The sequence below is a fragment of the Cornus florida genome, unplaced genomic scaffold (genome assembly GCF_030987335.1).
Source record: "Cornus florida cultivar Cherokee Brave unplaced genomic scaffold, ASM3098733v1 CherokeeBrave_3.0.0_Hap2_Chr06, whole genome shotgun sequence".
Taxonomy (NCBI): domain Eukaryota; kingdom Viridiplantae; phylum Streptophyta; class Magnoliopsida; order Cornales; family Cornaceae; genus Cornus; species Cornus florida.
In genome coordinates, this window is record NW_026775576.1 from 38,040,864 (window position 1) to 38,058,928 (window position 18,065).

Genomic DNA, 18,065 nt, shown 5'->3' on the forward strand with positions numbered 1-18,065 from the left:
AAATGACCCCAAAAGAACGAAAAATTTCAAAGAAGTGTGCATCCATACCCCTAAGGAAGAAAGTATACAACTAACATGCTTTTCTACAAAAGTAAAAATACACATAACATGGAATTTAAATATCATGGATACATGCAAAATTGGAATCAAATCCGAACATGAAAAGTGAGGTTGTGCCAACAAAGTGACAACCGAGAAAAAGACGCAAAAGGTAAATAGTGTCGAAAAAACGAAAATGTGGAAATGATTCGGTCCTTAAAGGAAGTTGTCAATCCAAATGAAAGAGTCTCGGAAACCATTTCCAAGCACTCGAGACAACACCCAGTAACAAGAAACAGAATTCAGAAAAGGAAATTAAACGAAAAAAATTGATCCGTAAAATTTGAGAAAAAAAAAAGGAAGGAAAATGACCGGGTCATTACACAGAACTTCTGTATTTCTCTTTGGATTTCTAGAATTTTCTATTTTTCTCCCTTTGGATTTCTGGCCCTTTGGATTTCCGAGTATCTCAATTTCTGGACTCCGAGTCTCTCAATTTCTAGACCCCTTCCTCCTTCCTCCATGCCTTTATTTATAGGCTTCTTGGATTAATAGGATGATGGCATGTATCATTTCCTGATAAGGACAAAATTATAACTGGGCCAAGCTAGTTATATTGTGATAATTATCTTTAAAAATAATTATTTCAAATCTATTTCATTAGAAATAATTATCTTTTCATTTAATCATCAGGGTTGGACTAATTAAATAATTTAAGTGGATCAAGTTTGGGCAATTAAATAATTTAATTAAACATTAAACCCATATTTGATGATTCAATTCGTCACAACAAAAGTCAATTAAAATTTTAGTGTCTACACTTACACCAAAAGTTAAGCATTATTAGACTTGTTATATTTAATTGGTCGTTAATGCATGAGATAAGGAAGTAGAGAGTCACCTTTCTTATATTTGACATTTATTGACCGATCAAATATAAATATAATATGTCTAACAATTTTGCCTAATTATTTAGTGCAAATATCATTACTCACCAATTAAAGTTCAAATTTCTTCAAAACCTTGGGCGGCTCCCAACACTCTTTCAACAAGTCCAGAAATGCTTTTGACTTCACTTTTGTATTGAAAAAAAAAATTACAATTTTCTAAACATGGTTTACAAAAATGTTCACAAATTTTTGTCAAAACAAAATTATGTCGAAACTGCTACATTTTTTTTTAATTAACCCAGAGTGTTTGGGATGGCACGAACCCTTAGGACCCCTCAACAACTCGACTAATCCCCGATAACCTAGAAGGGCGTCTCACCACCCGGACTAGGTAAATCATTGCAGGGGCAGTGGGGGTTAGCCACAAAGAACACTTAGAGGGACTCAAACTTCAGATCTTGAACTTGTTAAACTCCAAAGTCCAGCGAATAAACCGTTAGAGTACATTCGAAGTGAATAAAACTGCCACATATTACCCTAACATTACCTTAGGTTAGGTTGGACTTCACTCTCTTATCTATAAAAGAGAGATATTTAGGCAGCTTAATGTCACGAGACGCTTTGGTGCGCATGAGAGGGACTAGAGTTGTGCTGATACATTAAATCCATGTAAAGTACCCTACCATTACCTTACGCAAGACTTGACTCATGACTCTCTTTACAAAAGGAGATATTTTGGCAGCCTAAGACCCTTCTTTTTTTTCATAGTGACAAAATGTATTTATTTTGTCCAATTTCAAAGAGATTATTAATTGCATTTCATATACTTAGCATTTAAGACAGTCTTAGAATGGTAACAAAATTTTTTTCCCGGTAATTTACCTCAGTCAACATGTTTGTCATTCAACTCATAATATGCAGCTGGCTAATGGGTTTTCATGTTTAATAGAAAATATTTTAGGTTAACTCCTTTCAAAACATTAATGTGATACTACGTAATTACCTGAAATATTATGAGCTATCCAAAATAAAGTTAATATGGAAATATTTTTGTAGGCATTAGAAAGAGCAATTAGGTCAAAACAAATGGAAAGCCACAAGATCCCAAGTTTGTCTCTATTACAAAGATGGTACGTACGCATGAATATGTTTTAAACACAAATTAGGTGGAGAAAAAGCTTACTTTGTGCATTATTTTCTTTTGTGATAGAAAATGAATTAAGTAATATAGCCAACACAAACAGGGCCAATATTAGAGAAAATTTGAACTAACAAGTGCACTACTTTTACTCTTCTGGAAGGCCCATTTCATTATTTAAATCAACTCACCCTGATTGAGATCTATGCTCCTCTTTCTCTCCTCTTTTTCCTCTCCCATCCACTTTCCCGGAAAATGGCAAAGAGAAAAGAAAATGTAGTAGTATTCCCTTTCATGGCACAAGGCCACATGATACCCTTCTTGGCCTTAGCCCTCCAAATAGAGCAAAGAGGCTACAACATAACCTTCATCAACACCCCTCTCAACATCAAGAAACTCCAATTTTCTCTCCCGCCAAACACCTCCATTCGCCTCCTCGAAATCCCATTCAACAGCGCCGACCACAGCCTCCCTCCGGGCATCGAGAACACCGACGTCCTGCCTTACACCGACATCATCACCCTCTTCGAAGCCTCGCTCTCTCTCAAACCCGCCTTCCGAAAGCTCCTCCTCGACCTCACGGCGGAGGACAGCGGTGCTCCGCCGCTCTGCGTCATAGCCGACATCTTCTTCGGCTGGACCGCTGACGTCACGCGCGAATTGGGCATCTTCAGCGCCATCTTCAGCGGAGCGGGCGGGTTCGGGTTGGCCTGCTACTACTCTATCTGGCTGGGCTTACCTCACCGGAACACGAACTCGCTCGAGTTCTCGTTGCCAGATTTCCCCGAAGCCGGTGAAATTCACGTCACCCAGTTGGCCCCCAGTATGGTAGTGGCCGACGGTACTGACCGTTGGTCGGTTTTTGAACTGAAAACTCTTCCGGCATGGTTGAATGCCGATGGAATTTTGTTCAACACAGTTGAAGCACTCGACAGAATTGGATTAGCCTATTTCAATCGCAAAATTGGCCGACCGGTTTGGGCAATTGGGCCGATACTTCTATCGGTAGACAACCGAGCTCGAACCGGTAGAGAATTCGGGATCAAGCTTGATCAATGCATCGAATGGCTAAACGCAAAGCCACCAAGTTCTGTTCTCTATGTCTCATTTGGTTCACAGAACACAATATCAGCCTCACAGATGATGAACTTGGCAAGAGCGTTAGAAGCTAGTGAAAAAAGTTTCATATGGGTTGTTAGGCCTCCTTTAGGATTTGATATTAATTCGAAATTTGAAGCCGAAAAATGGTTGCCTGAAGGTTTTGTAGAGCGCGTGGAGGATCGAAAGAGAGGGCTGATTGTTGTAAATTGGGCACCTCAGGTGGAGATTTTGTCCCACAAGTCCGTGGCTGCTTTCTTGACTCACTGTGGGTGGAACTCGGTGCTGGAGGCGCTGAGCCGTGGCGTGCCGTTGATGGGTTGGCCAATGCAGGCTGAGCAATTCTTCAATTCCAAGTTTTTGGAAGAAGAGGTTGGAGTTTGTGTGGAGGTGGCGAGAGGGACTGGTTTTGAGGTTAGGCATGAAGATTTGGTGAAGAAGATAGAGTTGGTGATGAGTGAGGAAGGAAGGAAAGGAAAGGAAATGAGGAGGAAAGCTTGTGAGGTTAAGGAGATGATTAGAGATGCCACTAGAGATGAGGAGGGTTTCAAAGGGTCTTCTGTCAAAGCTATGGGTGAGTTTCTCGATGCTGCATTGTTGATGAAGGAGAAGACAAAGTGTGAACACAATGACTAAATATGGACCCCTTTGGTTTCAATTTCAAATAAAGAAAAAAGTGTTTGGAAGATGACCGCTATATGTTGTGGCACGTACTGATGTTTAAATTGATAGCATGACATTGGAGCCTCTTTGATGTCTTGAGCCAATCAAATTTTATGTTTTAAGATAAGGTAAAGTGCATTAAACCCTCGGAACTTTTTTCTCTCTCCCACAAAACTCTCCTGAACTATCACAAATACACTTAACCCCCTGAACAATTCAATTTGTTGCAAAATATTTAAGTCCGTTAGAAATCAAACAGAAATTGAGGCACGTGGGTCACTTGATAGGGCAAAAAAAATTTAAAAAACAAATTTGACCTTATAGCATTCCCACCTTACACGGTCGCGACGCCACCACCATTCCCACCTTACAACTGTCGTGGCACCACCACACCACACCATACTGACGTCGCCACCACCACTATCCCAAACCCACAATCAGCAGTAGAAATTAACAGAAAAGACAACCACCGGGCCTTCACCTCGTCACCATCCGTAAATGCCACCACCCCCACTATCCCCAAACCCACAATCAGTAGCAGAAATCGATGAAGGAGAAAATGGAGGCGCCGTCGCCGCCACCACCGATTACTCCACCATCAAAACCCTCTTCCTCCATCGATCCCCTTCTCTCCAAGGGTCGTGACGCCTCCAATTTACCAAACCACCACTCGACCGCCTCATCTGCCGCCGTTCAATCCGTTCCAAGCTCACAGCTGACAGCCAAAGTTATCAGCTGTACATGACCCATTTCTAGCTGCGTACATCACCGCCAAACTCCTCCTTGGTCGCCAGATCCGTCATCGCCATTCAGGCCCCACTCTAAGTGCATCAACTCCGTTCAGTTCAAACCCGCTTGCGTCCTCACCAGTCAGCTAATTTTCCACCACCGTTCAAGCTCTCGTATCATCGATTCTTCTTTTTCACCACCTCTGTCGTCTGTCACCGATGGGTACGTCGACGCTCTTGGCTGCCGACCATTCAAACATTCTGAGCTCATCGTCGCGGCGAGCTCATTCCGGCGACATTGGTCTGGGCATATGGTGGCGCTGTCAAACCCATCGAATTTTCGCGTCAATGGCAAAAGCTTGCTCAAATCGTGGCGGCGTTGGTTTGGGCATATGGCGGCAGCGGCGGCGGCGACGTTTATTTAGGGTTTGGAAAAAACATGAAGGGGGAAGAGAGGGGAGGAGAGATGCAGAGAGAAGTTAGCTTTGTAGGTTTTTTAAAATTACATAAATGCCTAGTTATTATGAGGTGGCAGATTCAAATGAGGGTATTTTTGTACATTACACCCAATTTTACTATAAAGTTGGATATAACACAAAATGCGTCATTTAACTTAAGGGTTAAACGGTAATTTATATTTTCTGTTAACGGCTTACTAACTATTGCAACAAAGTCATAGTTTAGAGAATTTTACTTATTTTAGAGGGATTTCTTGTAATTGAAGCATAGTTCAAGGGGTTTAGTGTACTTTACCCTTTAAAATATAAAGTTATTTGGCCTAATTTCTACTAAGGAGCTGTGCTATTGGCGTTCCATTTTTATCTTCTCTTGCCCATTTTTATCCTCCTTTATTTATTTATTTATTTTATATCGATAAAAAACACAGTTACAGACAGTCAGACACTCACTTACACATGTTGCTTTTTATCTTTGTCAAATTACACCTTTGATTTTTGACACGTCTATTTGATTTGAAAGTTGGAGACTTTGAGGCCGCTTACCATTTTTGACAAGTTTGTGGCGCTGATGAAGGTTGATTTAGTTGCATTCTTTATTAGTTTAGTTTGTCATTTTCTTATATCATCTATGCACCAGCGTCCAAAAAAAAATTATTGGATGTTGCACTTTGACGTAATATATATATATATATATATATATATATATATATATTTTCTTTGGGCATTTGGTTGAAGTTGAGATTGAGATTGAGGTTGAGATTATTAATAAATATTTCTAAGATAAATTGTCAAAAAGTAGTGAGTAGATTATTTTTATTAAGTTTTAATAATTTTTTTTTATAAAAATTTTAAGACAATCAAATACCAAAATATATATATATATATATATATATATATATATTACATCCACACAAACGACAAAGACTTCTTTCACCTTTAATACTTTTATATATGTGTTATTAATTAATTATTTCATGCTATATGTGCCACTAACTAATTATATTATGTCACATAAATATAATTATTTTATTTTAATAACATTATGTGCTTTAATTGAATCTTATCATTAAGATAATACCATAACATCACTGCAATCTGTCCAATTAAATTCAAACAAACAAGAATTACTGTTAACTAATTATTGCCCTTCTCATGAATTTGGCGGAACATGACAAGAACCAGCAGGTGGTAGTCTGGTAGGACGAACTTTATTGAAGCCTGGTGCTATTAATTTAAGACCAAACGTAATATTTTTTTTGGGATAAAGAAAGTATTTCTTTAAAAATATTTTAAGATAATTAAATATCTAAAAACAATATTTTACATCTACATAAATAAGAAAGACTTCCTTTATTTTTAATATTTTATTATTTGTATCATCAATTAATTATATTTTATTACATAAATATAAATATTTTATTATAATATATTATAATATTAAATATTAATATTTAATAAATTAGTGATACAATATCTATTACTCTGACTCAATTAAATTTTTCTTCAAACAAATTGTTGCACTTCTCGTGAATTTGGGGGGACATGACGAGAACCACCAGCAAAGGTGGTCGGACGAACTTTATTGAAGTTAGTTGTCACATTCAATGAAAAAACATAAACTAAATAAATGATGACTCAAAGAAAGAGAAACTAAACTATTTATGGATGGCAAGCGAGAAACATGTGCTACCTGTCAAAAACAACCAAATCATCTTTCTCTGCCTAATAAGTTTGGGAACAATTCCGGCTTTAAATAGTGTAACCCAATTACATTTCCGGGCAACAAAGAGATCATGGGATTAGAATCTATATAGCATGGATCCCGGTAAGACAAACTCGTTGAAAGTAAAATTTTAAAAGAGTAACGTTAAACACAGTCGCACAAGTGACTATATATTTATAGTCGCGTATCTTATTAATTAAAAATTTTAATTTTAAAAGTTGTAATTAATATCTTTTTCTTAATTTTTTTTTTTTTTAAACTATAAAACTTCAGCTTTTAAGATCAAATTATCCTTTTAGATCGGAAAGCCATACTTCTCTTATCTCATATATTAACTAAAACTTAAATTTTATAATATTACTTCAATTAAAACTCAATCCCACGCCGTTATTTCAATTAAATTACATAAAATATAATAAAAAATCCATCAAGGTTGATATATATATATATATATATATATATATATATATAAAAGACAAGTGAACAAAAAAAAGAAAGAAAGTAAAGAATGAAGTATAACCATATATATCCAATCAGAAAAGAAAGAAAAAAAAAAAAGAAGACAATTGTTAAAAATAAAAAAAGAAATAAAGTTAAATAGATGTAACAAAGGAAAGAAGGAAGGTTATTATGTATAAAGAAGATAAAATAATTTTAAAAGATAATTTCGTCTTAAAGTTGAACTTTTATAATTTCAAAAAAATGAGAAAGATAAATTAATTACAATTTATTTTTCAACCAATGAGATGTGCGATTGTGAATGCACAGTTTAACTCTCTTCATTTTAAAATGTTAGAAATGTTAAATTTTAAAAAGTGGATATAGGTACTACTGTTTAGACACAATTACATATAAATTTGAATTTTTATTTATTATATACATGTATTGAGTAATAATACTATAAAATTTAATTCATTTTTAATCCTTATACTAAGAATTGTAATGACTTTTACATCATATATAGTTATTTCACTACTTAGTCATAATAGTATTTTTATTTTAAATGAACAAATATCATTTAATGCTTCACTTGTGATCATATGTATAATGTCAATTCTTTTTTTTCAAGAAAAAGTTCAACATGACACCAGTACAACTTATTCGTAGAATTGTTTGTGCTTCATATATTGGGATAGTTTATATAATAAGGTTTTATGTTAACATTTGCAATTTTCAACAAGTTAAGAGTGAACAACATCTCTCCATTATGTTTAGGAAAATGATTTTTGCACCGACTAGTTGCAGTGAATTGCTAGACCTATCCTTTTAATTGGTCAATTATTCAACAAATAAGGAAGTAGAGTCCTCCACTTAATTATATTTGGTATAATAGCCAATTAAAAATTATTCGGTTAGACAATTCACTCAAGTATTCAGTGTAAATATTACTACTCTTAATGCATATCACATTTTATAAGTGCACACAAAACATCCTTAAAGTATTAAATTGTACAAATAAGTCCTACCAAATAAATTAAAGTTAAAGTTTGCTCAAATTATCCTTTTGTAAATATTTTATAAATTATTTTTTATAAAAAAAAAAAAATAAAAAATAAAAAAAAAAAAAAAACCATGATTTTGTGAAATGACAAAAAATGACACAAGTAATAAATAATTTGAGGAGTGTTTCCTCGCACACTTACAACTAAAAATAGGGAGTCAAAGTAATGTGCGAAGTATAATTTAGGGATTTTTTTTTCTTCACTTAACCCATATATATACACACCCATATATATACACATACATATATGTGGCATGTTCTACACTTTTGTATATTACTTTAAACAATTTTACCTAAATTCTTACTTATATATTCCTGTCAAATATATTCAATTTTTAATTATTTTATAAATAAATTATATATTTATTTTTAAAATATATGTACATTCAATAGCATTTTTTTTTTTATTTAAGTTAGCATCATTATTTATGTAAGTAAATAATATTTATGTTAGAATTGACATATAAATTTAAAAAATTTTCAAACTAAGTATTTAATTGAAGTGGGTTAAATGGACGTTGAAGTGCATTTAACTCCCCTACACAAAGTAAATAAAATAATACACAACCCCAAGACATTTTTAAAAGGATAAAAGGGCAAAACAGGCATATAAGCATTACTTTATGTCATTCTTTTGTAAAAAGTAATTTGAGGGAAGTTTTCGCATATTTTTATAAAAATAAAGGTTATAACAACACATTTTAAAAAATAGGAAATCAAAGTGCTATTTGAAGTATATTTAAGTATTTTCTACACTTAACCCTTTATATCATTTTAAATTAAGTGATCAATAAATAGCCCCTGCCTCTACTCAATAGAAGGACCTCTTAATAACATTACTGTAGACACTAAAAATTTAATAGACTTTGGTGTTGACAAATTGACCCATTAAATATGGGTTTAATGTTTAATTACATTATTTAATTGGCCTAAGTTTGGTCTACTTAAATTATTTAATTTGCCCAACCCAGATGATTAGATGAAAAGATAATTATTCCTAATAAAATATATTTGGAATAATTATCACAACCTAACCGGCCCGGCCCAGTTATAATTTTATTCTTATCAGGAGATAACACATGTCATCATCCTATTAATCCAAGAAGCTTATAAATAGAGACATGGAGGAAGAAGAGAGGGGACACAAATTCAGAATTCAGAAATCTAGAATTCCAGAGAGAAATACAGAAACTCTCATCTCCAATATCCAAACCCAAAAGCGAAGAACACCAAACACATCAAATCGTGCCGTTCTTTATCAAATTCCACGGTGATCAACAACAAGCAAGGCCAAAGACGTGCCATTCTTCATCAAATTCCGCGGTGATTCAAGATCAAGCTTGTGCAGCACTTGGATCCAACCAACCAAAAAAAAAAAAAAAGATCGAATCAGAGGATAAATTCGTTCTTTTGTAAAGAATATTACAGAGGAGTGTACCCATTTATCCAAATTAATCAAATATTATATTATTTGCTCCATATTTTGTTTCTATTGCAAATTTACAAAATTTGTGTGTACAAATTTGAGGCACGCCCAGTAGGACCAACTGTAATACCCCTAATTTTTAAAAGGATATAACTGGAATTTCTTTATTGATTTTATGTGCATTTTATTGATTAGCTGATTTATGTGCATTTAAATATGATTTATCTGGCTATGTGTTTAATGGTTTTTATTTGCTTAATTGATAATTGTGTTTGTTTAAATTCATTGTAATTGTTTTTAATTTAATTATTGGTTAATTGTGTTTGTTTAAATTCATTGTAATTGTTTTTAATTTAATTATTGGTTAATTTAATTATTTTTAATTTAATTCTTGGTTAATTTAAAGTTTTGATTATTAGTGACTTAATTGACGTGTAATTTTTGGTAGCTTATATAATTTAGGTGTGTTGTATTTATGATTTAGATTTAGGGTTTTATTTTCATGTAATCGCCGATATAAATTAGGTTTTACGTAAATCTTATAATTATACGGTTATATAATTTGACTTAAGGTTGGAACGTATATATATAAATCTTATACGTCTGTTAGGGTGAGGAAATTAAAACTCAATTCACATAAGGGTTTATGAGAGGAAAAACAGAGGGGTTTCTTGAGAGGGAAAAACAGAGGGAAATTGAGATAATCAATTAGGATTGTAGCCATGGATTGAAGGTGGGATCAAGGAAGAAAGAGTCGATGGCTTGTGGAATAAAACTGGAACAGTAGGAGAGTTGCAGGTAGTCTACAGTTCGTTGCAGAATTTAGCAACGGCGATGAATGTTTCAAACCGGAATCTTGAGGCAAGTTTTAGTCTATTCCTCTCCTGTAAACTTGTGTTCTGTGCATTCTAAATGGTCTCCAGGAAGTTAATTCAATTTTTGTGGATGTGTTATGCATGATTAAATCAAACTGTAATCTGTAGTGTGCCTTTGTTTAAACTGTAACTATTTTGGTCTTAACTGTTTCAATTGTGGCTAAGCTCTTGTCAAACAATTCATAAGGGATTTTAAAGAGTTTTTAGGACTGTTTGGATCTAAATTAGACCCTAAGAAGTTTAAAAAAAAAAAAAAAAAAATTCAAACAGAGACTTAGAATTTTGCCGGTTTTAAATAACTGAAATCGGTTCGTGCATAAACTGTTTTGGATTATGTATTAAACTTCTGTAAATTATTTCCTAATGGAATGTGAGGAGTTTCTAGGATTGTTTAGATTTAAATTAGACCCTAAGAAGTTTAAAAACAATTGGGACAGTGACTGGAACCTTCGTTGGAAGTGAAGGGGATGAACAGACGAAGAAGAAGCAAGTAGAGACGGCTCTCAAGGAGAGAGCCGGCTCCCATGAAGAGAGAGCCGGCTCTTCATGAGGAAGAGCCGGCTCTAGAAGCTTAGGAGCCGGCTCCAAGGGTTTCCAGAGCCGGCTCCCTTGGTTGCTAACACCTACGGGGTGTTTTCAGGCGGTTTTCTGGGTTTCAGGGACTTGGATGTGATTTTGGGAAAGTTGTGGGAGGTTTTAAAGGTTTAAAATTAGCCTATTGAAGCTTGAAACCAATTAGTATAAGCTAGTGTGCTAACCTTAAAAGGTGGATCATGAAAAATAAACATGTGATTATGCAAACTGTTAAAGATGGAGGAAGGATGAAGTTGTTAATTTGTTTTGCAACCTAAACAAACTGTGAAATTTCTTATTTGATGTTATATAACGGATGTATATAACTTAATAAAGACTAAAAATATTGGTTTAGGATATGGTTATTGACCACATGAACTTTAGATGTTGAGTTGTATGCTGTCGGGAGTTATAGAAGCTTTTGTTGCCAGTTTTGATTTAGTGATCTAAATGGACTGGCCTGGAATTTCATATAATGTGCTCAGCTCAACGGAATGGAAATGAATTTAAAATCAAAGAATTCAGAATTTTGTGAATTCCGAGGACGGAATTCCTTTTGTTAGGGGGGAAGAATGTAATACCCCTAATTTTTAAAAGGATATAACTGGAATTTCTTTATTGATTTTATGTGCATTTTATTGATTAGCTGATTTATATGCATTTAAATATGATTTATCTGGCTATGTGTTTAATGGTTTTTATTTGCTTAATTGATAATTGTGTTTGTTTAAATTCATTGTAATTGTTTTTAATTTAATTATTGGTTAATTGTGTTTGTTTAAATTCATTGTAATTGTTTTTAATTTAATTATTGGTTAATTTAATTGTTTTTAATTTAATTCTTGGTTAATTTAAAGTTTTGATTATTAGTGACTTAATTGACGTGTAATTTTTGGTAACTTATATAATTTAGGTGTGTTGTATTTATAGTTTAGATTTAGGGTTTTATTTTCATGTAATCGCCGACATAAATTAGGTTTTACGTAAATCTTATAATTATACGGTTATATAATTTGACTTAAGGTTGGGACGTATATATATAAATCTTATACGTCTGCTAAGGTGAGGAAATTAAAACTCAATTCACGTAAGGGTTTATGAGAGGAAAAACAGAGGGATTTCTTGAGAGGGAAAAATAGAGGAAAATTGAGAGAATCAATTAGGATTGCAGCCATGGATTGAACGTGGGATCAAGGAAGAAAGAGTCGATGGCTTGTGGAATAAAACTGGAACAGTGGGAGAGTTGCAGGTAGTCTACAATTCGTTGCAGAATTTAGCAACGGTGATGAAGGTTTCAAACCGGAATCTTGAGGCAAGTTTCAGTCTATTCCTCTCCTGTAAACTTGTGTTCTGTGCATTCTAAATGGTCTCCAGGAAGTTAATTAAACATTAAAATGGATGTGTTATGCATGATTAAATCAAACTGTAATCTGTAGTGTGCCTTTGTTTAAACTATAACTCTTTTGGTCTTAACTGTTTCGATTGTGGCTAAGCTTTTGTCAAACAATTCATAAGGGATTTTAAAGAGTTTTTAGGACTGTTTGGATCTAAATTAGACCCTAAGAAGTTGAAAAAAAAAAAACAAAAACAATTCAAACAGAGACTTAGAATTTTGCCGGTTTTAAATAACTGAAATCGGTTCGTGCATAAACTGTTTTGGATTATGTATTAAACTTCTGTAAATTATTTCCTAATGGAATGTGAGGAGTTTCTAGGATTGTTTAGATTTAAATTAGACCCTAAGAAGTTTAAAAACAATTGGGACAGTGACTGGAACCTTCGTCGGAAGTGAAGGGGATGAACAGACGAAGAAGAGGCAAGCAGAGACGGCTCTCAGGGAGAGAGCCGGCTCCCTAATGATGGGAGCCGGCTCCCATGAAGAGAGAGCCAGCTCTTTATGAGGAAGAGCCGGCTCTAGAAGCTTAGGAGCCTGCTCCAAGGGTTTCCAGAGCCGGCCCCTTGGTTGCTAACACCTATGGGGTGTTTTCAGGCGGTTTTTTGGGTTTCAGGGACTTGGATGTGATTTTGGGAAAGTTGTGGGAGGTTTTAAAGGTTTAAAATTAACCTATTGAAGCTTGAAACCAATTGGTATAAGCTAGTGTGCTAACCTTAAAAGGTGGATCATGAAAAATAAACATGTGATTATGCATACTGTTAAAGATGGAGGAAGGATGAAGTTGTTAATTTGTTTTGCAACCTAAACAAACTGTGAAATTTCTTATTTGATGTTATATAACGGATGTATATAACTTAATAAAGACTAAAAATATTGGTTTAGGATATGGTTATTGACCACATGAACTTTAGATGTTGAGTTGCATGCTGTCGGGAGTTATAGAAGCTTTTGTTGCCAGTTTTGATTTAGTGATCTAAATGGACTGGTCTGGAATTTCATATAATGTGCTCAGATCATATTTTCTGTGTATCATTATGTTATACTCTGGGATTATTAGAGGATGAATTAGACGTAATGAAATTTAAATCTTATGTCGCATGCCGTTAAAGATTGAGGAGGATTTAAATTGTTAGACAGTTCTAGTAAGTTAAAATAAACCAAAATGGAATTATTGGTTCAGAATTTTAATGTAATATGTTCAGGTTAAAATTCTGAATATTATTATGTCATGCTATATAGGTTAATTGAGGAACTGCTAAAATTACTGTTCATTCAATTATGTGGATATGGATGATTTAAATTGTTGATTATGCTTTAGCAATTTAAATGGAAGTTGTACGATTATAATCATATACTGGATGCATAATATGATCTTAATAATACCTGTTTTCTATTATGCTGGTTCATGGATATACTTGATGTTCTAATGAATGTGCATCACTGGTGGATCATTTGCATTATATGTACCGGTATGGGACGGTGATATATCAGGGATGGATTAGATCAAAAAGTTAAGTCCTACCCTTTCATACATATGGAATGGATTAACTAAAACAGTTAAATCCTACATGGATGCATGTCCTGTCAACTAAAACAGTTGAACGACATAACGAATGTTTGTTTTATCTTTCTGCATTAGGAAGGAATTTATATATATATTTATGGTACCGTGATACGAGCTTGAGTCTCTTGATCACGGTTAGGGTGCATATATTGCAAAGGTTGGGTAGCTAGATATAGCTAATGTTCCCTGGTAGGTCTAGGTACTTGGCCGCTGAAAAGCGTGTTTCTATGTCACCTTCTACTCAGGCTGAACTGTGTTATAGGCTAGTGAGCATCCTTTAGTGTGTATATATATATATGGACTATTTTAGATATTGCCGAGCTATCTAGGATGTATCTGCGTATCAGGTTTATGTACGGAGGGTAGTAGAATGGAACTTGCATGTGGGCCTGACCCACCTTTATTTTTCAGGTGTTCGTGAGTACCGGGCTTAAGGCTTAATCGTGGTGATGCAGATACATTCACTCACTCTTCCGACTACATAGGATTTCTTTTCTTATTTTAGTTTTGAATTTTTCTTCTGTAAACTTATTTATCAATTGGAATTATTAGGGGTCCACTAAATGGATTCCCGAGTTGTACGGATTTGGAGGATTTAAATAATATTAATTTATTATTCAAAGTTTGGGGATTTTTATTTTAGTTTCTTTCAGCGCATAATTCTTTATTATTAATTCAGTTTTCACCTATTTTATTCCTGCTTGTTTACATATTAATTGTTTGGTATTCCTCGGATCTGTGCTCGGACTTGATCACCCGTGGCTCTAGAATCGAGGGGTATCACACCAACTCTGCCTCTCATCTTTTTCTCTTACCATCAAGTTTATTTTCTATCAGATTCTATGGCTCCCACTAAGACTCCGACAGACAAAAAAGCACAAAAGAACATCGCTACTGCAAAGGTCGACGCCAAAGCCACCATGAAAAGTGGCACGAAGGCCAAATCAAGTGACGGAAGAACTTTGGCGGGCCCTGTGACACGTAGCAAGTCCTAGGCGATGGCGTCATCCAAACATCAGCAAGACTTGTTGAAAACCAATCCTACAAAGCCGGCGAACGTGAAAACTCAACATGTCAAGAACCTTGACGTTGTTCCAAAGGAGATTCCGCCATCAGATTTACCTCATTTCGTCTATGATGCTCACTCTAGTGTCGGTTCACCCCCAGAGTCACCCCGCCAGACTTCAGAGCAATCAATCACTTCAAGGAATGTTGACTCTTAAGGCCTATCATACTCAGATATGGTCGCTACTATGATGACTGGAGCTGCCACGGTGGAGGAACAACTAGCAACTATGTCTCATGCCATTGAGAACCTCACAAAGACTATTGAAGATAAGGACTTACAAATCGCTACGCTGATGAACAAATTGGAAGTTCAGACGTTCGGTGAATCACCAGTACAATCTGGGCATCCTACATCTTCCACAGCACTGCCAACTAGGAATTGTGCAACTTTCACACCACCACCGTCTGGGAATCCTACATATTCCACAGCAATGTTGACAAAGAACCCTAATTCTATCGCACAAGGTACTCGCATGGAGGACCCCAAATAGACGTCGGTGACAGAATAGGTGGCTAGTCAAAACCAGACGCCGGTGACAGAACAGACAGCTAGTTAAACCAATCATGCTCCTTTAGTCTCTTTATTATCTGTCGCACAATTGCAAGATATGATAACGAATACAATTCGAGCCCAATATGAAGGCATCTCACAGAGCACTCTCATGTACTCAAAGCCCTATACAAGGAGAATCGACAGTATGAGGATGCATGTAGGATACCAACCTCTGAAGATTCAGCAATTTGACGAAAAAGGTAACCCCAAGCAACACATTACCCATTTTGTCGAGACTTGCAACAATGTCGGAACAGAGGGGGACTTACTAGTTAAACAGTTTTTCCGCTCCCTTAAAGGAAACGCGTTCGAGTGGTACACCGACCTAAAGTCAGAGTCAAGTGATAGTTGGGACCAAATGGAACGAGAATTCTTGAATATGTTCTATAGCACTCGTCGTATTGTTAATATGATAAAGTTGACTAACACGAAGCAATGGAAAGATGAGCCTGTAATCGACTACATTAATCGGTAGAGAGCACTCAGTCTTGACTGCAAGGACCGATTGTCAGAAATCTCTGCTGTGGAGATGTGTATGCAGGGAATGCATTAAGGCCTTCTTTACATTCTGTAAGGTATAAACCTTGCACATTTGAAGAATTGGCTACGCGTGCCTATGACATGAAAATCAGTATGAAATCCCATGATGGCAAAGGTCCCGTGGCCATAGAACCATACAAGGATAAGAAAGACTGGAAGAAGGGTGATAAGTCGTCAAAGACCGCTGCTAAAGATTCCATGGCTATCTCAACCACCCCAATAAAGATATCTGTTAAAGATGACAAGAAGGATGATAAAAAGCCTCGCCAGTTTCAAGAGAGGGAAAGACAGCGTCCTACGCTAAAGGAGTTAGAGAAGAAGGAATACCCCTTCCCCGATTTCGATGTCCCTGGCATCTTGGAATGTTTACTCGAAAGTAAAGTTATAGAACTCCCTGAATGCAAGCGCCCTCAAGAGATGGGACATGTCAACGATCCAAAATACTACAAATATCATCGTATTGTCAGTCATCCAATTGAGAAGTGTTTTATCTTCAAGGAGGTGGTGATGAATCTGGCAAAACAAGAAAATATCTTGTTGGACACGGATGAAGTTATAACTTCAAATCATACTACTGCTACTGTGACAACCTCTATCGTGGGGAGTGCTCGTTTTTAAACTTCAACTTCTGAGGTATATTGCACAACCATCCAGTTTGGCTCATTGGAACAAATCCCCATTTCTCTTGGCAAAGGGAGTGCACTTGACGTTTCAACCTTTGAAAGGTTCTTTCCTTAGGATGATGAAGAATGATGGACTCTAGTGACAAGAAAGAAACCACGGAAGCAACGAGCTGACATTTTTCAGACTAGTTATTCTAATAAGGGGCAAAGGAAAAAGAAACCTTAATATCGCCATAAGCAGTCTGGCCATAACAGAAAATGGGTCAAAAAGACATAGTCAACCAAACACGCCTCTATAAGCTAAAGGATCCAGAAGCCCATTACTTTGCAAGAGTTCTTTCCAGAAGGATATCTAGATGACGAAGTTGTGACAGCTTACATGGTTTCAACTAAAACGAGCCCTAATGGTGAGGATAATAAGGATCAAGATAAAGCCCAGACTATGGAGAATCATGCAAAGGATACTGCCATCATTGAAAAGTCCGATAATGATAAAGTAGTCGGAGGTATGCTGGATTCATGTTATGCACCAATTATTTTCACTGACGAAGATCTTTAGTTGGGTTCGAAGCCGCATAATTGTCCTCTTTTCATTTCCGGTTGCATAAAAGAACAAAGAGTTACTCGAATTCTTGGTGATGGTGGATCAGTGGTGAATCTTATGCCAAAATTTACGATGAAAAACCTCGACATCACAGTCGACGAGTTATCTTGTAGCCGTCTTATTATTCAAGGTTTTAATTAAGGAGGACAGAGAGCTATTGGCATGATTCGGGCATAACTAATTATTGCGAGCTCCAAGCTGAAACCTTATTCCATGTTATTGATGCAAAGACGTCCTACAATTTGTTGTTGGGAAGGCCTTGGATTATAATAATGGTGTCATTCCATTGACTCTTCATCAGTGCTTCAAATTCTACAAGAATGGATTACAAACGGTTGTAGCGGACCATAAACCATTTACGGAAGCAGAATCTCATTTTGCCGATGCCAAGTTCTATATCAATCCTGATACACCTTCAGAAGTACCCATCCCAAGCCATCCGTCTATACAAGAGATTCAATTTACAAAAACAAAAGAAGCGTTAAGTGATCCATTAAATGTTTCAGTGACAGACATTGTAAAGGTAGCTAAAACGCGAGGGGTCTCGATAAAAGCGCATCGGACAAAGCCTATTTTAAAGTATGTTCCAAAATCTCAATGACAAG

General features: G+C 35.6%; 1 protein-coding gene across 1 annotated transcript; it reads left to right on the top strand.

Annotated features, from left to right (window-relative positions):
* The first annotated feature begins 2,226 nt into the window (after positions 1-2,226).
* LOC132311336 (UDP-glycosyltransferase 92A1-like) lies at positions 2,227-3,980 on the top strand. Its single transcript, XM_059809213.1, has one exon. The coding sequence runs from the start codon at positions 2,323-2,325 to the stop codon at positions 3,799-3,801; it is 1,479 nt and encodes a 492-aa protein (XP_059665196.1). The 5' UTR covers positions 2,227-2,322; the 3' UTR covers positions 3,802-3,980.
* The last annotated feature ends 14,085 nt before the right edge of the window (positions 3,981-18,065 follow it).

Bases quoted from the DNA above. Each gene is read 5' to 3' on its own strand.
- LOC132311336 (XM_059809213.1), top strand. From the start codon at position 2,323: ATGGCAAAGAGAAAAGAAAATGTAGTAGTATTCCCTTTCATGGCACAA.